This window comes from Cicer arietinum, chromosome 6, assembly GCF_000331145.2.
Source record: "Cicer arietinum cultivar CDC Frontier isolate Library 1 chromosome 6, Cicar.CDCFrontier_v2.0, whole genome shotgun sequence".
Lineage (NCBI taxonomy): Eukaryota > Viridiplantae > Streptophyta > Magnoliopsida > Fabales > Fabaceae > Cicer > Cicer arietinum.
The window spans coordinates 5,964,268-5,990,024 of record NC_021165.2 but is presented as its reverse complement, the minus strand read 5'-3'; the positions used below and the strand labels follow the sequence as shown (position 1 = coordinate 5,990,024).

General features: G+C 27.1%; 1 protein-coding gene across 1 annotated transcript; it reads left to right on the top strand.

Annotated features, from left to right (window-relative positions):
- Window positions 1-14,889: 14,889 nt before the first annotated feature.
- On the top strand, window positions 14,890-19,645 carry ARF14 (auxin response factor 14). Its single transcript, XM_004503746.4, has 14 exons — window positions 14,890-15,245; window positions 15,337-15,449; window positions 15,675-15,770; window positions 15,952-16,008; window positions 16,116-16,271; window positions 16,366-16,450; window positions 16,563-16,653; window positions 16,743-16,907; window positions 17,016-17,135; window positions 17,260-17,507; window positions 17,604-18,553; window positions 18,629-18,819; window positions 18,924-19,125; window positions 19,237-19,645. The coding sequence occupies exons 1-13, from the start codon at window positions 15,083-15,085 to the stop codon at window positions 19,090-19,092; spliced, it is 2,604 nt and encodes an 867-aa protein (XP_004503803.1). The 5' UTR covers window positions 14,890-15,082; the 3' UTR covers window positions 19,093-19,125; window positions 19,237-19,645.
- Window positions 19,646-25,757: the final 6,112 nt, after the last annotated feature.

Below are 25,757 nucleotides of genomic sequence, written 5' to 3'. Positions count from 1 at the left end.
ATTATGTTTAGAAAAAGCTCAAAAATATTAATATTATTAATATTTTACATTGTAAATACTACGTAAGAAAACAAAAAAGATACAAATAATATTTAAAAGAACTCTAAGACTTCAAACCAATATAAGGAGTATAACAAAAAAGAAATATGATAAAATATAAATTTTTTATATAATAAATGAAAGCATTAATCGACCATTAATAAAAAAGCATTAACTAATTCAAAATATAGTTATTTTTAATTTTATTTTTTAAAATGTATAGTTACACGGATCACGGACTATTCTGCAAATTTATAAATTAAAACCGCATTAACGGTCCAATCATTTGGGCCAAAATATAAATGAAATATAAAAATTGGTCTTAACTCATATATACCCAACTCTAATTGTAGTTGATGTTGAGTCATATGTAATTGTTAACAATAAAATATAAATGTATAAAATAATAACATTTCCCACTTTCTCAAATAAATTCTGAATTGTTCAACTTTTTAAATTGTAAAGAAAATTATCTCGGATGGTTATTGTAAAAAATATTAAAATAGATGGAGCAAATTTGGTATTATCTTCATATATAATATAGATTTTTGTTAAAAATACTCAAAAAGTTTTATTTTTATGTGTGTTTTCAAATATTCAATAGTAGTAATTAATTGTTAATTTTATTAGAAAAAAATATTAGTATTATGCTTGTGTTATTTGATCCTCTTTCATTTTAATAATAACAATAATGTCGTCTAAATATTTCACACAAAAAAACAAAAAATTGATAATGATGAAACAATTTAAACTTTAAGCATTTGATCTCATAGTGAAATTATAGGTTTTTGAATCTGTATGTTAGGAGTTCAAACTCCGCCTATATTATTGAAAATAAATATGTATTTATTAATGTTCTTTGAAATTTAAGGTATTTCTTTTTTAAAATGATAGATCATCTCAATACCCCAGATTAAATTAATAAAAAAAAAAAAAAAAAGTGAAATAATTTGAAGGTGGCGTTGATGAGTGTCTTAAAAATATTATTTAAGAAATTAAAATAGTAAATTTTTATTGAAAATTATTTATTTATTACATTGAAAGTTGAAATATTTAAATTTTCAATAAACTGTTATTTGATTTAAAATTCTTAAACAATATTGTATTATTAACGTATTTGTTAACATTTTCTTTAATTTAACTTAAATAGTAATATTTGTGTCCATCATAATTGATCTTAGTAGTCTATTTGATTTATTTATTTTTAATATGATTAGCTGTCCAGTGTCCAACGTTTGTTGGTAAGATTAGCAAGCGAACATAATTACAAAATAAATTAACAAGCCAACCACACAAAAATAAACAAAGGAAAAAAAGAGAAGATTGAATAAATTAATGAAATAATTAATGGAAGTTTTGGTCTGTAGGTTAGGGGTCAAGAAGGAGGGGGTAGGGGATTGTCAAAATTGCTAATGCTGAGGAGAAAGGAAGCACACCTAGATTGGGCCCACAACTTAGATTAGGTGTAATGCAAATAGGTGACATCCAGTGGGGTCCACTTTAACCATACCCACAACAAAGTCTATCCCTTTTCTGAAAAATTCCACTTTAGGACTAATTACTCATTTGGATTATTTAATTGATATCCTAACCATGGTTAAAATTTGCTGATAATTGTGCTAAAGATATTTAAATATCACACATATTTATAATAACACGTATAAAATTAAAGTTTTTTATTTAATTTCAATTTAAAAATAAATTACAGTTTTATTCTTTCTATACTTACTCATTTGTAAAATTAAATTTTATTATTTCAAAATATGATAATTATAGTTATTTTTTCAGATTTTTTAACTAATCAAATATTAATATGACATATTTTATACATCGTGATATATGATATGATAATGTTAAATGATTAATATAAATGAAGTTACAATAAAAATATTTAACAATTTTGATTTTAATTGAAATAATTAATTTTTTTAATATATAAATAATTAATATATCTAAATGGTTCTATAATGTGATATCATATATTAAGTCCCTTAAAAAATATCAAAACGTTCTTTTTTTAGTTAAAAAATATGAGTAATTGCAATTTGGATTCTTTTCTTTTTACTAATTTATGAAATTGGTCCTCTTTAAATGATGTGTCGTATAATTTTATTATATAGAATAATTTATTGTATTAATTGTTAAAATTTAATTTCATATAATTTATTGCATTAATTGCATTAAGTTTTTATAAATTTTATTGTGATTTTATGAGTGTTGATTATTTTATATTATTGAATTATATATCACGTTATTTAAAGTATGTGGCACTATTATTATTTAATTAAGAAATCAATTAAAATTGTTAAATTTTAAAATAAAATAATTAATTTCATAAATTTATAAAAATAAATGAATTAAAATTATAAATAAATTTAAAAATAAAAAAGACAAAAGTAATTAAATTTTAAAATAGATGTAATAATTTGGTGAATTATGAAAATAGAGGAAGAAAATAATGTAATTAAGACTAATTTAATTATTTTGTGCAGCTACCTCGTAGACTATGTCAATGTCATCGACAAAAAAATCTTGTCACAAGGGTCACTATTTCAATTTAGGTAGGGGCAGGCTACGTGTTTAATTAGGGCTCACAAAAGAGTTTATAAACTGACCATTTCATATTAATAGGCGTTTTACTAATATTTAAAAAATAATATGAAGTATAGTTTTGTGTTTTTAATGAAATATTATTGATTTTATATTATAAAGTGTCTACAAAATAAATTTTGATAACTTTTTTAATAATTTTACTAAATTATAATTATAGATTTTATAAAATTTCAAATTAAAATTCTTCTTTAAGCTTTTATATGTGTTAGACTAACAATATCTTTTTAATTTTTTAATGAATTTTGTTGAATATGCTTTATTATATAATATTCGTTTTATATTAATTTGTTTCTTTCAATTTTATAAAATCTATGTTGTTTAAAGTAATCTAAATTTTATATAATTTTGATATTATATGTTTTTTATTTTAAATTTATAAAATAATAAATATGTTAATGAAAAATTGTTTTGAAAAATATTCAATCAAAATTAGTAATTATTGTTAGAGTTAATATTGGAATTCCCTTTATATTATGTTATATTTCATATACGGAATAAGTATAATTTGATAAAATATTAACTACTTCCTTTATTCAAATTTCTCTAATATGAAAGATAATCCAATTTTAAATGAGTATAAATAAATTCATAAATTTTGATATATATATATATACATATAATTTCATTTTCTTAAAATATAAATACACATCATAATTGTTTTATGTCTTTTTTTTATATTATAAAAGATTAAATTATTTTTTCATTTTGAATGTCAACAGAGATAACTCTATATAATAAACTAAACAATGAAATTCATACCTAATTTTTTATAATACTCTTTTTACATGTATTTAATAATTTAACCTCCATGAAGAAGTGTTATTATTTTGTATTTCGTTCAAAGGAAGATGATTAACTTTTAATAGTTTCTTAGGTATATGAAATATTTATTCTCTAGACTAAATCTCCTGAACTGGCGTCAAATCAAAATGAGCTATATAAAGAATTTTGGCTCCTTCCACTCATCTTCTAAAAATTAAATTAAACACAAAAAAATAAAAATAATATATATATATATATATATATATATATATATATATATATACCATAAGTTTTAGATTAAATAGAACATGTCGTCTTTTAAATTAATTTTAGTTAATGTTTTAGTTTATTATTTTTATTTTTTATTTTTTTCAATTCAGTCATTTATTTTAATTTTAAGTTATAATTTGATATTTTATGTTTTAAAATGTGAACAATGTTATCATTTTTCTGTACAAAAATTCAAAAAATATATCAAAATTTTGCAAACAAAACTCATAAAATTAATTATATTATTCAACATAATACAAATTTTATCAAATTGGTAACTAAAATCTTTAAATAAATTTATATTTTTATTATTTATTTGACGCTGTTATAGATAAAAATATGAGTTTATTTATAAAAAAATTAATTAAAACATTAAATAAAATTAAATTAAAGAATCAGGAGTGTTATTTGACCTATGTTTTATATTTGTCTTAAAAATACATTTACCACCAATCAAACACATCATAATGAACATTATGTCCAAGTGTTTTATATTTGTGCTGAATTTACAATGGTATACATGAAATAAATTTAATGTATATATTTTATCATGTAAATACTTTTTACACTGATAATTAATTACCACAATTATATATTTAAAGATATTTAATTTTTATCATATTTATTATTAAAATAATTTTCATTGATAATTGTGATGTGTTGTTTACACCGAAAATATATGTATAATAATTAAACTCGCATAAAAGACCTAAAAACGTTCATTTTTTTGTTTTTTTTAGATACAATATTCTTCTATATATTTTTAGAATGTAAAGATGTTTACCAAAAAAATGAAGGTATACACGGGACTGGATCCTCTGCAGTGAAAGCAGGGTCCAGTGAAATTGGTACCATAAATGAAAGACTTCAAATATTAAAAATAAAAATGAAAGGTGTAGATTGGTCCACGTTAGAAAACACGAGGGATTCCAACCGGATGGAATCCTTTTTCCATAATAACACACAAGTTTGCAATATAACTGTCACCGTCTTCTTAGAGCATCACACTGAGGTTATCTCGTTTGGGTGGCTAGGTGAAGTTGAAAGTTACTTCTCATTCTTTTACAGCTTTTTAATATTAATATTTAATTTCTTCAGTTTATAATCACAATTTTTTTTACTAAATAGGTCTCTCATCAACACCTCTATACCATGATATTTTAATTCCATTTATTTATTTTAGTACAATTCATTGAGTGGAATTTTCAAAAAATGAAGATAGAGAGGAAGTAATAATAGAGTTGCCATTTTCTTAATAGTTACTCATATTTTTCTTCTTTAATGAGAGTGTTTAATAGATAATATTCTCTATTAGGTGAAATGCCTCCTACTGGACCTGCTTTTACCATCTGATTTAGATACTAAATATTAAAAATGTTCTAAAAAGAAATTATAAATTTAACAAAAAAATATTGTATTACAAAATAATATTATTTCAACCCATGTCGAAAATTTCAGTTTTTTTCAAATGTAAATAAATTAGGCTATGGTTGATTATTGGTGTCCTCCAATATTTGATAATCTTTTAATAATCCTTTTTAATTTAACTATTCCGTTTATATTAAAACTCAGGCCAAACTCAATAGTAAGACTATCAAATTACCTCTAAAGTTCCTAAAAAAAATAAAGTTTTTACTAATAAAAAAATCTCATATTGTATTATTTTTAAAATAGACAAAGTTATATCTGAAATTAATTTTATCTCAGTAAATATTAAATAGATTAAAAACAAATATTATATATGATAATAATTATATTAATTTAATAACTGATTTTGTTCTGTAAAATAAATTTTGAACAAAAAATTTGTTAAAATATTATTATAATTTAAAAATAAAAATCTTAGAATTTATTAATATGTGTTAGATTTGTCAACCATATTATTAATTTTGTTTTGCTAAAGGACGTTAAATATATTTTCTTTGTACTCGAATATAAGCAGAAAAAAAATTATTTTTATGATTTGTAAATATAATCAAATAAAAGTTAATAAATTAGACGACATTTAATGTTATTTTTCATTCAATACTCTTTCATTAATTTTTATTTTAATGTTTCAATAATTAATAAAATGGTAATGTAGTAGTTAAAAATATCTAAATCCAAACTGATTCAAAAAATCTACAAACAGCATAAAATTGAATATGTTTTAGATTTTTTTTATGTCATTTTGTGAAAATTACATTGATCAAATCGATTTTTAAATTCTCTTTTTAAAATTGAATCAAACTGTATTTGAAATTTTAATATTTATTTATTTTTATTAATATAATATATTTTAATTACTATATTTTTTTCTTAAACCATCAAACTATTTTATGATTCTCAACTAAGTTTGTACAATTATTTTTGTTATAAATGAAATATAATTAATTACTTGTCTTAAATAGTGTGAGGTAGTTTATTTATTGATTGATATATAATATCAGATGAAATATTATTTATTATGTTGAATGATAATGGGAAAAAGTAAGATCATGTGTGATATGTGTTTCTAAAAAATAAATGTATATATATTGGACACACTACGCAATAAAGAGTGCGTGACTATTAAATTGCCAAATTTGCACGCTTAAACTTTTTATCTGTTGGTTCAGAAATAGCTTTACTAGTTTTATTATTTCCTCTTCCATCTGTTCACAGATTCAGAGAATGGCCAAAGATAAGCGCGTTTGTGTAGATGAAAAATGAGACGGAGAAAAATTCACAATTCAAAACACATTTTTCTTGCTTCTGTTGTCGTCTTCGAGTTGTCGTAGTCATAATTTAATTCTCTTCACTATAGCTACTCTACTAGCTCATAGTTCTAAAGACTATCTACCGAAGAAAGTTGAAGCACGTGCACGTTTATGTCCTATGCTTCTAAGGTAAGTCCCATCACGGGAGGATTTCCCACTTCTTTCGGTAAAAATATTTATAATATTAATATAGTATAATTATTATTAATATTGTTTTAAAATATAATTATAATAAAAATATAATATATATATATATATATATAATCATATAAATGTTATAATTAATTGATAATATATATTAATTACAAGAGTGTTACTATAAGATAAATTTTTAAGTTGAATAATTGCTATCTTATATTATGTTTGGTGAATAATAAATATTTCAAATGAATAATATATAACGACCATGATATTTATTATATAGTCGTAGAATATAAAGTTATAGATAATTGATAGAAGATGAAGAGATGAGACAAATAAAATCAGATTCAAATCTTTTTATTTTGTCTCCTTTTTTTATGTTGTGAAAGTCATAAATACAAAGATATTATTTTATTCGATTTTATTTTTTGTATATAAGTTCTTAAAAGTTGTTTTTGTATATGTGACATTTTACAGCACGAGAAAAAATAAAACAGAAAAGAGATAATTTTAATTTGATAAAAAGAGTAAACAATATATAGAGGGAGAGAGAAAGAGAAGTTAAGGGAAATGTTATATTTGAAGTCATGTGATCAATTTTAAAAACAAATGAGAAAAAATAAAGCAGAAAAGAGATAATTTTAATTTGATAAAAAAAGTAAACAATATATAGAGGGAGAGAGAAAGAGAAGTTAAGGGAAATGTTATATTTTAAATCATGTGATCAATTCTAAAATCAAATAGACATAACCAATGTCTTCTTTTTATGTATAATAGGAAAATGTCGAGTTTTACATTTGATGCAACTATTATTATTATTATTTTTATACAAAATAACAAGTGAATATCAACAAAAATTAATATTGATGATCAGGATACACCTATTAAAAAATGCTTAAAAAAATTTTATAGAATTGTTGTTCGTGTATGATATTTTTTAGATAAAAAAAATATTAGTTTCAAAAAACAAGCCCACGATGAAAACCATCTAGTTTTCCCTTTTCGACCATTATTATTTTAGCTCGCATTTGATCGACAATGATACGATTCAAAAGAACCCTTCAATTTGAATTTAATTAGTTCATGAACTAAAAAACGAGATTCAAGTGTCTTGACATATACAAACAAACAAATTCTGAATGTGTATAATTATAAAAGGATTATAAAACCCACACCCTTAATAAACACCAACAAATTGTTATAATATTCACAGTATTTATAAATATGACACCAATGAATATTCTTAATTTAACTTCGCAATTTATATTGTCACAATCACTTGATCGAATAATATACCAAAAGTCTAATAAATTCAATAAACAGTTATAAGGTTGTCTCAAAAATAGAAAAACCATTTATTAAGATTCATATAATTTACATAATTGGGTTCAATATCAATCGATAAATTTTAACTATTATCATAAATACAAATTATAACATATTTATATATTAAGAGATAATTATAAATGATATATTTTTACTATTTGATATCGTCATTGTGAGAAAAACATAAAAAATTAACATCTCCGATTATCGTACAAGATTTATTTCATTACTTCAATGTTTGATAACAATATATAATAATTTATATTAATAACAACTCTCAATATCTGAAATTTGACTGTCTATAATTGAATAATAAAATAATTAATTTAACATATCATCCTATTATGACTTACAAGAAACTAACAACAAAAATGAAGTGTCACAGATATTTTTGTTGCAACAATTAGGACAAAATGTGTGGTAAATGGAATGGAGGACTAGAGGGAGTGCCCATTTTTTTCCATTATGTTTTCATTTATCCACTCATATATATATATATATATATATATTATCTTTATCTTACTGAAAACCTTATTTCTCTCTTTTTTTTAACGGATAGTGAATTAAAGGCGATGGTCAACTAATGGTTTTTCCCAAATTTTAAGCCCACAACTCATCATTAATTAAACTTGTACAAATACCCAATAATTAATATTGGCGATTATTTTTGGATTAATTAACTAAAAATTATGGGAATAATGTATCCAAAAGACTGTACCAAAAAAATATAATATAAAGACTATGGACATCAAATGAATTCCAAATTTATTTCAAGAGATCTATCAAATCAAATAATTATAAAATACGAAATAATTTTGGTTCTTTATTAGGACACATTAATGGCGAGAGTGAAAGGAACATGTGCAAACAACATCATACCCTTAATTTGGGTAAAATATTTTAACATATAAATAAATACAAAATAAAATATTTGGGTTATAAAATAGTTACAAATATTCTTTAAATATTTAAATAAATTATGCGACAAAAATTGTTTTGGGTCATGAAGTGGATCCTGTGCGTCTTGGCTCCACGAGTGAATAAAGAGCCAATTTTGGATTGTGTAATCTATAAGATGAACATGTTTATCTCAATCCAAACTATAATATTTTTCAATCTTAGATATATTTTAAAGGCAACGACTTGAAAAAATATAACTCTAATTTCAAAGATTACCACATGATTAGTGAGAAATTAAACACTAAAAACTTGGAGTTTTTTAATTAAGAAGAGCATAAGAGTGACTTAATCATTAAAGCCGAATAGTTCACGACGTTGAGTGATAAAATAAATTAAAAATTTAATCCAACTCATAACAAATTATTAATATTTACTGATTGTCGGTTCCAAAAAATATAATTAAAAAAATCAGTTGAATAAAGTTAAAAGGAACCTTAATTGATATAATGAAGCAAACTTGGAAAATATTTGAGTTTATACTATAACATTCTCCTAAACTATAAGACAGAAATTGAATTTGCAAATTATTTATCTATTGACGTGAAAGGCATGAGATTCACCATATATACTCTATATTATTCGAGGGTCGTAATAGAATCCATTAGAAAAAAAACATTTATTAAGTTTACAAATTATTAAGGATTACAACATCAATGTATTTGTTAAGTTATTAAGGATTACAAATTTTTAAGAGTTTTTTTTCACAAATTGATATGAGTTTTTATATAAATAGATACATTTTAGAATCATAATAAATAAGACAAATTTCATGTTTATATGAGTCAAATTTCTATCAAAATATTTTTTCAAGTCATTTATTTTTTTCTTTAGTGCACGAAAGTAAATAAACAAATTTTATATTGTAAATTATCACCGATCGATAGACTTGACGTAAATGTATAATATTTCAAAATACCATAAAAAATATTTGTTGGTTAACTCGTTTGCATCTAATAGACATATATTGGCTGGGACGAATCGAACATAAAATTTAATATAATATATCTGCTTTGAAATTTATTTATGCAACCTTCATTGTTAATTTCATTTTCTTCTTATTTAGAATTTGCAAGATAACTTGATCTAACATTGTTATCGTGGAAAATTGGGTACATAAGAAACATTTCATTCTCACATTTATTTTTATAAAATCATGTGAACCATATGACTGTTGTTTGTTATAATAAGAAAGAAAAAATAAATCATAAATGAAAAAGAATACAATAAATCTTTTATATTTTTTAATTCAATATATAATCAATTAGTAAAAAATGAAATATATAAAACAACTGATTTGTTTAAAGAGAACACATAATTAAAATCCATAATTTATATCCAACACAGGGTCTATTATCGATTGTTAAATCTATAGAGATCCAACATATCAATATCAAGTGGGTACAATATTTTAATGCCTTTAGCAGTTAATTTTAAAAAAAATAACGATTTTCAATAATATACATGACACATTAAGATGATTATGAACATTAATTTTACCAAATAATGATTACTACCACTATTATTATTATATATTAATTGTTCCATTTTTAATGAAATCTATGCACATTGACTCAATTTTCACTACAATTAGATTTTTATTTAACTTTTAAATATTATTTATTTATTTATACCTAAAAGACTTCTATTATTAGACCTGAGTTATGAGAGATCGACAACACATTTAATTATAAATTAATTAGAAGTCACGTAAGAAATAGGTAAACAACAATAAATGAAGTCACTGATCTAAATTAGGATTTTAGAAATTGTTTAAATTTTAAATATTTAACGCCACAAAAATAATTTTGCGAATGACATGTATATAGACATTGATGGTGTGTTTGATGCAAAAAATAAGTGATTTCCTTCCATCTATTTGCAAACTCAGCTTAACTGTTAGCACCTTAACATAACAAAATGTCTTTATGTTCTCTCCATCACCATTCACAGTGAGACTCATCTCAAAACAACACATCTTTATCCTCAACAACACCAATGTCAACTAGGTTTCCCTAACTAAGATACAGACACAACTTTTTCGACAAACGTCTCTTACAATAACCTCGTCACATTTTAGTTATTACAATCAACAAAAAATGTGCATAAATAATAATTATAACTTGCTTAATGCGACTTTGAATCCCACCAATAAATAATTGAGACTTTGTTTTGTTGGAAATCGTTGAATATCTTTCAACGTGGTATGTTGTCTTAATCACTTAAATTGTGATTTTAAATTATGATCAACAATTTAATATATAATGTATTTTAAATATTCACTTTAGTATTGCTACTGCAAATTTTGGTTGTAAGGATTTTCTAATCAATATTTGGTACGAGAATTATTTTTTTTTAGTAATTTGGTATGAGAATAATGAATGGGTATTAAAGTCTCTTGTTATGGTTAACAATATAAATATTTTAAAAGTATATTTTATTAATTTGTCCAACACAGAGTACGTGGAAAGAAGGATTGGGGTCAGTCAAGTTTAGTGGGTGCAAAACAACATGAATTGTTTTTGGTTGGCAAATGGTTACCCGCGTAATTGTTTTTAGTTTTAATAGTTTGTCACGAATTAAGTAAATAAAATTGCCATTCATGAAATTTCGCAGTGATTCTTTTCGTATTATATATCAATATTGTTGTTTGAGTCTTGAGGGGCAGAAATTAAGTTTGTTAAAGATAAAATACCAAATGAATATAAAGTATTACATAAAAGGTATGGCATGTAATTTAGCATATTATTTTTAAAATTGTATGCATAAATATATCAATAAAGATCAATGTGATGAGATATTATTCAATTATTATTATATATATATATATATATTTAAATTATTAATACATAATTTATTACTTATATTATTTATATTTCAAGGGACTTTAATATGAATTATTTATTAAATGGTTCAAAGATAGACCCCTAATATTTATCGGTAGGTGTTACTAAATTTGAAAGTTAGTCGATGAATCAACTAATAGTTTTCAACTATGATTTTATTTTTATTCAATCAGTTACAATCAAGAAATAAGTTATGTTCCTCCACTTTGGTTTTCGTAACCTCTTCAAAGAGTATTATGAAAAAAAAATGATAAATTTGATTGATTTTCTATGTCTATAATAGAATATACAATAGATATTACATTAATCTTATTTGACCAAAACAATATGACATACAAAATCTAGCTATGACTCGTCCTAATCGAATAATCTTGCAGGTAATGTCCGTTTTTTTTTCCCGTTAATTGGTGTATGTGGCACCCACTTTTTGTCTAATTTCCTTCCACTTCACGACATTACATATTTCCTCACCCACACATGTGTATCCATTCCAATTTATCCACTATAGAAATAGTCTTTCAAATATTGAGAGCTAACAACATGGAACACATAACATTTTGTGTTATGTGTGAAATTTTATCTCAACAGGTTTACACGGGCCTTCTATTTATGTGTATGATGGGTTGAATAAGTCTGAATCCACAACCATTCTCTTTTCCATATTTGGTTCTGGAAAAAATATAGAAGAGAAAAATGATTAATATTTTAAAAAGATAAAAAATAGTCTTAAATGCACTTTTAATCATTCTATTTTGTCTGGTATGTAACTCTAGTCCCCTTTATTTTTTAATATAATTTTTATTTTATTTTATAAGAGATGATACATTTCATCATAATTAACGCACACAACTGTGAGGTTTCTATTCGAACATGAGACAAAATGTTAAACTATACAATATCAGTATTTGTTAGTTGAATTATGATTTTTTTAATGCAATTTTAGTTCACTAATTTTTGAAATTTGATACATTTTATCCAATTCTCATTTTGCATCCAATATAGATGAGTTGGTGTGGATTCCTTGTCATATTTATAATTATTGAAAACATTTCCAATAAATCTAAAATGATTATCCAATTTTTATAAAATAAAACAAATTAAAATAAAAGAAAACCAAACCCCTAAGCCCAAGCAAAAGGAGAAGCCATAACTAGCTCATTTAATTTTAAAAAGAAATAGAGAAGCAAAAGTGTCAAGTCTTCTCACTTAGGGCTCTTCAAGCTTATTATTTATTTTCCATACTTCTAATTTTAAGTTTCATAGTTTGTTTGCTCTTTATTTTATAAAATCTAGGATAATCATTTTAGATTTATTGAAGATGTTTTATATAATTAAAAACAATTATAAACATGACATGACTTATACATCAACTCATTTAATTGTCACATCATTTAAATTGAACATCAAAATAATTTTAAAATAAAATATCTAAAATAAAAAAAAATCTAGAGACTAAATTACATAAAAATGAAGAGGAATTAAATATACAGATAGAATAAAATATATGTCTAAAATTATATTTAAGCTTAAAAATTAATATACAATTATTTTATTTTACTATAATGGGCTATTTGACATAATATAAATATATAATTATTAAAAATCAAATGAAGTGGTTTAATTCAATTCAACTCGTATGAGTTGTTTGTAGAAGTAATTCAAATTGAATCGAAACACATTTTATTTATTATTATTTTTGTGTGTATAGACAAAGTGGTAAACATTACTTAAAATTCATACAAGAAATTGCGAAATTTTAAATTGTAATTCCTCTATTGACATTTATCAGTTGGCTTTACATACAAAATTATTATCTTAATAATTGAATCAAACAACTTTTTTTGTGTAAAAAATAAGCCACAGCGAATCATCAATGTTCGCAATTAAAATATAATTTATTTATTTTTATAATTAATTTCGACTCGAAATTGAAATTAATTCACATTCACCATGCAAATGATTTTAATATTGTTAATCAATTACAATCATTATAGATATTTAAATTTTACTATATCTACTTATAAATAGTTTTGTTGTACTCATAATATACTTTTTACATTGATAATATACAACAATTACACTATTTAAAATTTTTGTTTTTACAAATTTAAAATCCAAATTTATTGTAGAAAATGAAAAAATATTTTATACTGAATTTAGTAGGTTTACGTTTTGAGTTACTTAATTGCTTGCGTATGATGTGATGAAAACTAAACTTTATAGTTTCACAATTTTCGCGTTAAAGATGCATTGGAAAACGATGTTTTAATTGCAAACGACAATTCAAATATTAACATATTAATGTTTGACATAATCAATTATACAAAATTAATTAATTTAAAACAAATTTTTATCATTTTAAAAGCAAACACACATAGTTATTTATTTTTATGAATTTATATACTTTTCATATTAAATAATAATAATAATAATAATATCGGAATGTTGGAAAATAATATTGGTAGTGATAATATGCAGAAATAGAGGGGCAATAATGTTGGAAGATGAGATAAGAAAAGTGATCGCAAAGACGCAAATGGGGGCGACAACTCCTGTTCAATTTTCACGTTTGAGTGGTGCCCTACTGCCCAAGCGCATCAAACCTCTTATCGTACCATTTCACTAAATAAACAATTTTAAACTGCCCATACGAATTTACTTGTTTATTTATTCAACCAAATTCAATGCATAAATCTAGGAAAAAAAGATAAATATAAAAAAAGAAAGTAAACTAACTATGGTTAGGTTAACTTACTCTGGTGGTGTTAAATGCACCCTCTCTCTCCCTACCCGTACCCCATTACGCTGCCCGTTCACAGCACGACAACGCCATTTCCCAATAAAAACAGGACAACTTTCCCGCGACCGTCAAGACACACGCCGTTACTTTCTCCGTCCAATCCTCATTCGACGTGTGCTAACTCCGTTAATTTCTACCCCCTTGTTTCCAAGGAGCCGCCTTTTATTTATGGCGTTGTTTGCGTTTCCCTAGCAGGAAAAGTGGGTGACTTGTTCTATCCGGTTGAAAAGGCAACTTAACCGGTAATCATCGGTTGTTTAAGACGAGTTAAAAATTGACCGCAGTTAAAATAATTTGTTGGCTGTTTTGACCACTCTGGTTAAAGTCCTCTCTTCCGACACTGGTTCTTGTCCTCCTGCAACCATTTATCAGCTGAGACATAGTAAAAAATAAAAGTTAAGAGAGAGAAATAAAAAGAGAGTAACATAGAGAGAGAAAGTGAAAGATAGAAAGTGGGTAGTTGAAAGGGTCAATTGAAGAAGAAGGCTTTGGTTTTGTTGAGAATAGAGTCTTGTTTGTTTCTTTGTTTATGAGGTGTGAGAATCTGATATTTGGGATCAAGAAGTTTGTTGTGTGTTGATGAAGTGTGTATGTTTGGGATGAGAGATCTGGAAGAAGAAAGAGAGAGAAGAGAAAACATGGCAACATCAGAGGTAACTATGAAAGGAAATTGTGTAAACGGAAAAGGAGAAACCAACGACGCTGTAGGAGATGGTCAACAAAATGGTTCTTCATCTACATCATCAGGGAGAGGTAACGTAACATAAACTTAAATATAAACATAACATATTAACACGCTTTACTTTCGTTTCTCAGAAAAGTTTCGTTCTTATGATTTTTTCAGAAGCAGAAGCAGCACTTTACAGAGAACTATGGCATGCTTGTGCTGGTCCCCTGGTCACAGTTCCAAGAGAAGGAGAGCTTGTGTTCTATTTTCCTCAGGGACATATTGAACAGGTAACATTAATTAATTACCTATTTTTCGACACTAACTCACGGTTCTGTTTGCGGTTTATTTCCTACTCAGAGTTCAGATGCGTCACACTTAACTCCTTTCTTTGGCTTTTAATTATGCGCCATCTGGGTTTTTCTTTCAATTTATTATTATTATTATTATTATGATATTTATATATGTTGATGATGATGGTGGTGGTGGTGAAAATGGTTATAAACATTCCTTAGGTGGAGGCGTCGACCAATCAGGTGGCGGAACAACACATGCCTGTTTACGATCTCCGACCTAAGATCCTTTGTCGGGTTATCAACGTTATGTTGAAGGTAACTTTTGCTTCTTCTTCTTCTTTTTTAAATTAATCAGTTAATCAATAAATAATTAAATTCCTTAGCATTCCAACAGAGTTGTTTTGTTTGTGTAATTATTATAAATTTATTATTATTTTAAAAAAATTAAATAATTTTTTATTTGTTGATTTGTTTTCTACAATTTTTTTTTTTGTAGGCGGAGCCAGATACTGATGAGGTGTTTGCACAAGTGACTTTGGTACCAGAGCCAAATGTGAGTTTCATCTTTCATTTTTTTTCTCCTTAGTTTCATGACGTGGAGTAACAAACCCAATACAACATGTTCTTATTTGTTTTGGTATATGGATCTGAATTATATAGCAAGATGAGAATGCTGTGGAGAAAGAACCACCCCCTGCTCCTCCGCCCAGATTTCACGTTCATTCGTTTTGCAAAACCTTGACTGCGTCTGATACTAGTACTCACGGTGGATTTTCTGTCCTTAGAAGACACGCTGATGAATGTCTTCCTCCACTGGTTTGTTTCTATTTTTCTTCCTTTCCTTTCCTTTGTACCTTCTTGTCTTCTTTATCTTACATCTCAAATTCAACTGTTTTCTCTTTGTTAACAGGACATGTCAAAGCAACCTCCAACGCAGGAATTGGTTGCCAAGGATCTACATGGGAATGATTGGCGTTTTAGGCACATCTTTCGTGGTAATTACTAGCTCATCTTCATGTATCTTCAATTATTTATCTTTTCATTTATTTTTTAGTATTGTAGGTTTTGTTTTGTTGGTGTTTGATGTGTGAAGTGAATTAATTTCAGGTCAACCACGGAGACATTTGCTACAGAGTGGTTGGAGTGTTTTTGTCAGCTCTAAGAGGCTGGTTGCTGGGGATGCATTTATATTCCTCAGGTTTGTTTAAATTGTGAGATTATAGGTTTTGAATTTCGGGGTTTTATTGCCGTTAGTGTTTTTTTTTTACTAACTTAGGAATTTTTCAGAGGTGAGAATGGGGAGCTCCGAGTTGGTGTCCGGCGTGCCATGAGACAGCAGGGTAATGTTCCGTCCTCGGTTATCTCTAGTCATAGTATGCATCTTGGAGTCCTTGCAACTGCCTGGCATGCCGTGTTGACTGGTACCATGTTCACTGTCTATTATAAGCCTCGGTATGTTCTCTTTTAAACACAATTACCTGGGTTAATTATATCACGTTGTTGTGATCCTTGTGTATTTGGATGGATCCTCACACCATTCTTGCCCATGTTTTTTTGCAGAACTAGTCCTGCGGAATTTATTGTTCCATATGATCAATACATGGAATCTCTCAAAAACAATTATACCATAGGCATGCGGTTCAAAATGAGGTTTGAGGGTGAAGAGGCTCCTGAGCAAAGGTACGTATAGTTGAAATATTTATGTCTTTTTCTCTGATTAAATTGTAATGGTGCTACTGCTTGCTGATTTTGTATTTTTTTTTCTTATGTTTTTTCTTGTTTGTCTTTTATGTATATTTGGTAGGTTTACGGGTACCATTGTTGGAATTGAAGACTCTGACTCTAAAAGATGGCCTAAATCTAAATGGCGATGTCTCAAGGTTAGATGGGATGAAACATCTAACATACCTCGTCCTGAGAGAGTTTCCCCTTGGAAAATCGAGCCTGCTCTTGCTCCTCCAGCTCTAAATCCTCTTCCAATGCCCCGGCCTAAAAGGCCTCGTTCTAACGTGGTCCCATCATCCCCGGATTCTTCTGTTCTTACTCGTGAAGGTACTGTGGGAAATTTGATATTTATAATGAATTCTATCTTTGCGGAACACTTGTGGCTGTATGAAGCCTGATATGTTTTTGGTGATTAATTAACAGCATCGTCTAAAGTAAGCATGGACCCGTTGCCCGCAAGTGGGTTTCCGAGGGTCTTGCAAGGTCAAGAATCATCGACCTTGAGAGGTAATTTGGCAGATAGCCACGAGTCTTATGCCGAGAAGTCTGTCGTGTGGCCACCCGCAGCAGATGATGAAAAGATTGATGCTGTTTCTACTTCAAGAAGGTACGGATCAGAGAACTGGATGTCAGTGTCAAGGCAGGAACCAACATATTCGGATCTTCTGTCAGGATTCGGGGCTGTCCGTGGAGATAATTCTTCCCAACCATTATTCGTCGACCAATCCGGTCATGTGGCCAACCTTGGTAGAAAAAGTATGTTGGATCGGGACGGAAAACATAATGTGTTTAGTCAATGGCCTGTTATGCCACCTGGTCTGTCACTCAATTTCTTGCACTCTAATACAAAAGGTTCCCCACAAGGCATTCCAGGGAATATGAGATACAGTGCATTTGGTGATTATTCTGTGCTTCAAGGACATAAAGTTGAAAGTCCTCATGGAAATTTTTTGATGCCACCACCACCTCCTACTCAATACGATAGTCCTCATTTAAGAGAACTATCACACGATAGTCCTCATTTAAGAGAACTATCACAGAAACAAATATCTGCAAAAACAGGCGAGGTTGCAAAACCAAAAGACAGTGTGTGTAAGCTATTTGGCTTCTCACTTCTCAGTAGCCTGAACACGCCAGATCCTTCTATACCGCAAAGAAATGTTACAAGCGAGTCAGTTAGTCACATGCATCTTGCATCACAACAACATCAAACATTTGAAAATGATCAAAAGTGTGAGCATTCGAAGAGCTCAAAACCAGCAGATAATGTAGTTGTGGTCGATGACCAAGGGAAGCTGTTGCAAACTTCTCAGCCTCAGGTTAAAGATGTTCAACTCAAACCTTATAATGCTTCCGCTAGAAGTTGCACCAAAGTAAGTATCTGAATTGTTAATTGTTACATTTTTGACCAAATAAACGGCTATAGAACTAAATGCTGTTTATTTAAGGTTCACAAGAAAGGGATTGCGCTCGGTCGATCAGTGGACCTTACAAAGTTCACTGACTATGATGAATTAATTGCTGAATTGGATCAACTGTTTGAATTTGGTGGTGAATTGATATCTCCACAAAAGGAATGGCTTGTTGTCTACACTGATAATGAGGATGACATGATGCTTGTTGGTGATGATCCATGGCAGTAAGGATCCCTTTTTATAATCATCTGAACTGATTACATTTTGTATCACCTTTTTATATTTTTCTCGAGAATGACACCATTTGCATTTGTTTACTCAAATTCAGGGAGTTTTGTTCTATGGTTCGCAAAATTTACATCTACCCGAAAGAGGAGATTCAAAAAATGAGCCCCGGTACATTGAGTTCAAAAAATGAAGAGAATCATTCAGCTAGCGAAGGCACAGACGCACAAGAAACTAAATGTCAGCCGAATCAATCCACTTCAGATGCTTGATTGTTTAGTAAATTTGATTTTGGTAGCGTCCAGGTGTGTTTGCGCTTCCTCATTCAATTATGATACATATTCGTATGGAAAATTTGTTTACCTTTAATGTTGTTTCTATATAAGAACATTGTTTTGTATGTTTTGTTTTATCAGGAGTGGAATGAAAGAAGTAGAGGACAGTCACAAAGCCATCCAGTTAGAGAATATGTATGACCTGAACAAGAAACTTTTAATTCTGAAGTGACCATGTTTATGTTTGTGTTTGGAATCAGAATATGGATGGCAGAATGAGTAGAGTTTCCATCCGATTTTGGACCGTGTCTTGGAGTTAGTGTTAGTATATATAATATTTATATATGACTTCCCAATTAAAATATATAGTCCTAGTATATAGTATGTAATTGTGTCTTTAGCAAGGTAATTATGGTATGGGAGCCTTGCATTTTTCATCAATCCTTGCCTTGTTCATAGTTACCGTCCCATCTCTAGAAGTCTAGAACCCCTTTCTCCCAACCCATTAATGTAATTATTATTATTATTATTATTATTAAGCAGATCATCATCTACAGGGGCGTTTTATCCGATTATTATTTTTGATTATTTTCACTTATTTTAGTAGAAATTTGTGCTGCTTATGGAGAATTTGTGGATATATTTACATGTCATTATGCATTTTGCTTGATTGATGATAGATAATTAAATTTTGACTTGTTAGTTGTTTTACATGTGTGCACAATTTTATTTGGTGATGATTTAATTACGGTCATATCATGTGGTAAATGATGAAGTAAGGTGGACACGTGGTTTCAGAAATGTTGATGGAGTGTTTGAAAATGAAAATTCATAGGAAAACGAAATTGTATTCGTTGGTTAATGGTTGTGGTGGCACTATTTACTAGTACTGCCACTACTAGTTCTTTGGTGGTCCTTTTTTTTTTCTTTCTAGTCCTCACTCGTTTATTTGTAACGTGGTTACGTGATTAAATTTCATTCCGTGAAAGCACTAGCGTTGAATGTGTCCCCATTATATTTTTTTTATAAAAAATTATTGTACCTATCTTCTTAGAAAAAAAACATAAGACTATATGTGAGCACGTTGTGGACCTTATTATTTCATGGGTTCTGTCCTTTATGTCTAACAATCTTTGGACCATCCGATTCATTATTTTTTTATAGGTTAAAAGGGTAGGCTCCAGTGGGGGACTATGGTTGGCAAAACCTTTAATTTTATCTATATTCCATTTCATTATTTTATTTTTCTACTGACCTCTCCAGAAGTGCATTGAAATTCCAATTCTGACTTGTAAAAGTTTTTATTTATCTTTTTTTTCTTCTATGAAAGTTGAACTTTTGTGTGTGAATGATTATATAAAGGCGATAAGAGAGAAATTAGTCTCCCTTTAAATAGATTTTTGGTCAATGCATATGTGAAGACAATGATGGTAAATATTAATCCTATAAATGAATTTTAATCATCTCGATGCATTAGTCTCTCCATGTACGTGTTGAGATACTTGGTGTATAAAAAAACAAGAGAAAAATTAATGTTTAAAAGCTTGTCTTACTAATTGTACAAAATATTATGTCATATTTAAAACACCATAATCGACTATTGTTTCTATCATGAACAAGCAAAAGTTGATAAAAAAATATGTTGATTTCGATTGTTGTAATCCGTGTGAAATTTCTCCAAATTCAACAGAAATAGAAAACTACTAACAATTGTACCCAAAAAAAAAGTCTAACAATAGAGCCAAAATCCTACATTTGAACTGTGAAAGTGAGTAAAATTGGTAAATGGTAGCTAGCTGTTTGTTTATTGGCAAGAAGACTGAGCTATTGTATAAAAGCCAGCTGTCATCAGTATCTTCCTTGCATTGCTTAAAGAGATAGAATGTTAGCCCTCCGACGACAAAACCAGAAGCACAAAAAACAGGACCATCACTTTATTAGTACTAGTTATTAGGCACTTCCATTTGTGTTATTTTAAATATGTTTTTTGCGCTGTATATAATTTTTTGTAAATAGTTAATGTTGATTTTAATGATAAAATAAATTTTATTTATTTAAATATTTTTATTAATCCTACTTAGTTGTGAAATTTAATGAATTAATATACAATAAATAAAATTATATTGGTAAAAAAATAATATTATATTAATATTGTAAAATGATAAATAATTTGAGATATTAAAAATACTCTCTCCGGTCACAATTATAAAAAGACAAAAAAAAAATCAATGTCAATAAACTTATTTATTACTATAATTTTTAAAAATATACCCTTGACAGAAAAGTGTGAGACAATATTTTAATCTTTAGATAACTAGGATAAGTGTGAGACAATTATCTTTAGTTTTTAATTGTATCCTGTCTTACTCTAATATTTAGTTTGATGCACAATCTATGATACAATAATCAAAATTTTTAAACCTTGAGCCTTATTTTTTTAATCTTAGTTTAAGGTAGATTAAAATAATTTGTTACCAACTTGATAAGAAATATTTTCTTATTTTTGCAACATTCTTGATCACGTTTCTCTCTCCTTCTCTGCCCTCATCGTGTTCCTCTCTCTCCGTCGTGCTCTCCTCTAGCTCTCCACTGCCACCGTCGTACTCCTCTCTAGTGTCGTGTCGCCTTCTCCTAAAGTACTGTTTTTCCATGTTTTTCTCTCTTTTTATATTTGCTCTAATTTGCTTTGATTTTCTTATTGTGTTGATAAAATAATTTTTTTGATTTCCTCTGATTTTATGATAGTTTTCTGTTGCTGATATTGAGTTGATTTTATGATCGTTGACGTTGGGTTAATTTGCTCTTTTCATATTTGACCTGATTTTTTTTTTTTTACAAAAAGATAAAAGTTATTATTGTTTTCTGATTGTGTTCATATTGAAATGTTGAAAAAAAAAAAACTTTGATTCAAAGAATTTCTTATTGGTTTTTTTTGGGTTCATATTTGCTCTTTTTCCCTATGTTTGTGTTTAAAAAAATATATGAATGTTATTTTAAAAGAAAAAAAATTAAATTGATTATAAGGAAAATTTTGTCATTTGATTATCTGTTGTGTATCAAATACTGAATATGATAAACTAATATTATCAAATTTGTTATCATGAACATCAAACACATGAAAAAATAACTCCTTATCATGTCCATATTCTATCACGTCTCATCCTATCACGTTTACCAAACGGGCCCTAAATACACTAATATTTAAAGACAAACATTAAAAAAATAAAATAAGTAATATCAATTATTGATAATCAAATGAGTTACTGATATTATATGCATATGCATGACCAATCATGAATTATTATAATATCAACAATCGATTTATTTACTATATCAACTTCTCACTTTAGATTAGTCAAATTCATTCTTATTGGATTTGATTTATCTGAAGTGAGTCTCACTTGAAAGAATAAAGTGAATAATATTAAATTTTAATGATCAAATGAATTGTTGATATTATATGCACATCGACCAATCATAGATGATTATAATATCAATAATTGATTCACTTACTTTTCAAACTTTTCACTTTAAATGAGCTAAATTAATTTTTATCAAATTTAGTTCATTTAAAGTGAGTAATATAAATTGTTGATGATCAAACGAGTAGTTGGTATTATATACATGTGCTTGACCAATTATAGATGATTATTATATCGATTGGGAATGTGTCCATTTCGATTAATAAAAATTGAAACATATAAGTCTTTAAGTTCTAGTTCAATCCACTAGTGTCGATATTGTTAAATTGAACGTCTTATCCCGATTTCGATTTTAAAATCTCACAGTTGTGTGAATTAGTTATAGTGGAATTTACCATCTCTTATAAGATTAAAAAAAAATAAACTTAAAAAGTGTGATAGTTTGAGTGTAATAAAAAAACGTGGGGTGCGGAAAACAATCTCCAAATATCAGTTGACATATTGAGCTGGAATCTTTTGGACATGGTTTGATGGAAGTAGCGTGGGTGCTGGTTTCAGAATAATTTATTTTCATTCTCTTTACACATTTTTTCAAAAGTCGCCGAGTTTTGTCCGAATTAATTAAATTGAGTTTTTTTTTTCCTTCTTTAAAAGTGAGGTTTTTTAACATGTTTCAATTGGATAATTCAACCATGTATTTAAAAATATAAAAAATACTAGAAAAATTATATTTGTTTTTAACTCAACTTAAAAAATAATCTACAACTATGGTATTAAAATAGATGACACTACGTAGATGTTCATATCTTCCTTCTATGTTATCTAATGAAATTTTTAAAATTAATTTAGTTTAACTTAACAAATTCACATCTTATTTGATGGTTGATTACTATAGTACTCGTGCATCCTTCAATTATTTGGCATTCGTTATCTATTAATGTAGATAATATAAAATTAAAATATTTAAAAGTTTGTTATAAAATATGATTAAGATTTAAGTAGAATTATTCAAATGTAATTTTATTTTCTTTCCGCTTCTATGTAAATATTTATATTCATTTTTTATTTTAAATTTTTTTATATGAATGAATTAAACTTTATATAAATATCTTTAAAATTTATATTAGCGTATAAAAAAGTTAACTTTATTTAATTTAAAGTTCTCAAAATTTCATCTTGTTCTTTATAATATAGTATGGTGTAGTACACCTTATTTTAATGCTATAACGTTCTTTTTATTTACGGAATGTATTAAAATTCTTACAGGAAAATGTGAAGAAAAAAATGGGAATGTTGTAAATAGACATGGCTGAAATAGTATTTATGATTATTAAAGCAATAAAAAATCATATCGATTTTTTCTATCAATTAATGTCGCTATTATCTACTAAATGTTGTAATAACTAGTCCCATGTCTTGATCACGTTTCAAAAACAATCTTTTATTTGTTGAGATAAAATTTTAATTTAATGTTTTGATGAAAATAAATAAAAAATTAATTAAGAATGTTAATTATGATTTTAAATGTTATGTTAATTTAACTTGTGCTTTTGAGTGTATTAATTTAAAGATAGAATTTAAACAAAGCAAAGAAATCAACATAAAAAAGGCAAGAAACTAAACAGACAAGAAAAGAGAAAATTCTTAACAAAATCTAAAAAACGGATAATGTTCTCCAATTTCAAGAATGATCATCATAGCTTCAAGATCAATCAATCTCCACTAGTTAAAAGAAGTTTTAACATCTAGATTTTACATCAATATCATCAAGACTTGGCAAAGAACAAACTGAGATAATCAGATTCAAAGAAATTACTCAAATCACAAAGAAAGAAGATCATGAATTAGCAAAACCAGACATATCTGAACATTCTCCAGCTTGACTGTCAAGAACAAATATCATTTTGGACAACAGTCTGAAAAACGAAGAATGTTCTGGTTTTGACAGCAGTTATCCAATAACATTCTGGTTTACAAATAACAAAGTCTTCTTTAATTCAAGATTGATTTGGGCTACGAAAATATATCAATCTACATTGTAAATCACCAGTATTCATTACAAATGAACATAATTATATATTCAAGATCATTTTGGACAGATTCTTTCCATAAGATCAACAAAAAGCAAAACAATGCATCAGGAATAAAAAGCAAGACTAATCCTCAAAATTGATGGCTAAAGTAAACAATTACAAACTGGACATAAATGATAAAGTCCATGCATCACTGACACACGTACATAACAGAAAAGCTTGGCACGCAACAACTGTCAGAATTGTAAAAATCTATTAATCACTCAAAACAAAAACGAATAACGTTCTCCGTTTTCACAGCTTTGTCATAGCAAAATTTGTTGTAATTTAAGATGGACTTGGGCTACAAAGTACATCTATCTACACTACAAAACATCAGTGTTCATCACATAGGAAGTTAATAATCTACACAAGATTGTTTTGGATAGATTCGATCAAAGAGGATCAACAAAGGAAAACAAAATATCAAGATCAGTCTCCAAATTGATGAGCTATGAGAAAGGACAACCATGACAGCAAGGACGCTGTTGCTCACCTTTTTGCATAAAGCACATCATGTTTTTGAGACACATGACCGACACATAACATCTGTCAAAGTTCAACACTCAAACAAACACAAGAAACGAAGAATGTTCTTGTTTTTTACAAAAGAACATTCTTATTTTAATTCTCTTTTAAAGACATAATTAAAACATATAATTTTACACAGTATAAACTACATATTAAACAGTATCAAGACTGCTCATATCATTGGTGAAACCAATAATTCGATATCAATAGCCAAAGGTGGAAAACAACCTAAAGATTAATCTTCAAATTGGTGAGTTGTTAGCAAGGACACAAGTACATTGTACTTACAATATTCTGCAGAAAGTTCTGCATAAACCTGACTCAAAACAGTGTCAACTGACATATAACAATTCATTCACTCACTTATTCACGTTTTCCATGAGACCCAAAAGCAAGAATGTTCTTCGTTTTGTTAAGAACGTTCTGAACAGCAAATAAACACATGTTTAATTGCTTTAAAATATATATTTGACACTTGGAAAGTGTGTCCAACGAATATATTCATTTTAAACAGAATATTCAAAGTCTTTTAACATCTATGAATTGAAGATCAATTAGAAGATGAAGACAAGAGTTCAATTTACAATTCTACCAACACTTGTTCAAGTAATAAGTCAAAAAACTCTTCAAGCAAACT

Excerpts from the sequence above, each read along its gene's own strand:
- ARF14 (XM_004503746.4), top strand. The coding sequence starts at position 15,083 with ATGTTTGGGATGAGAGATCTGGAAGAAGAAAGAGAGAGAAGAGAAAAC. Across the intron at positions 16,272-16,365 it reads ATGAATGTCTTCCTCCACTG|GACATGTCAAAGCAACCTCC; the intron begins GTTTGTTTCTAT and ends CTTTGTTAACAG. Across the intron at positions 17,508-17,603 it reads TTCTGTTCTTACTCGTGAAG|CATCGTCTAAAGTAAGCATG; the intron begins GTACTGTGGGAA and ends ATTAATTAACAG.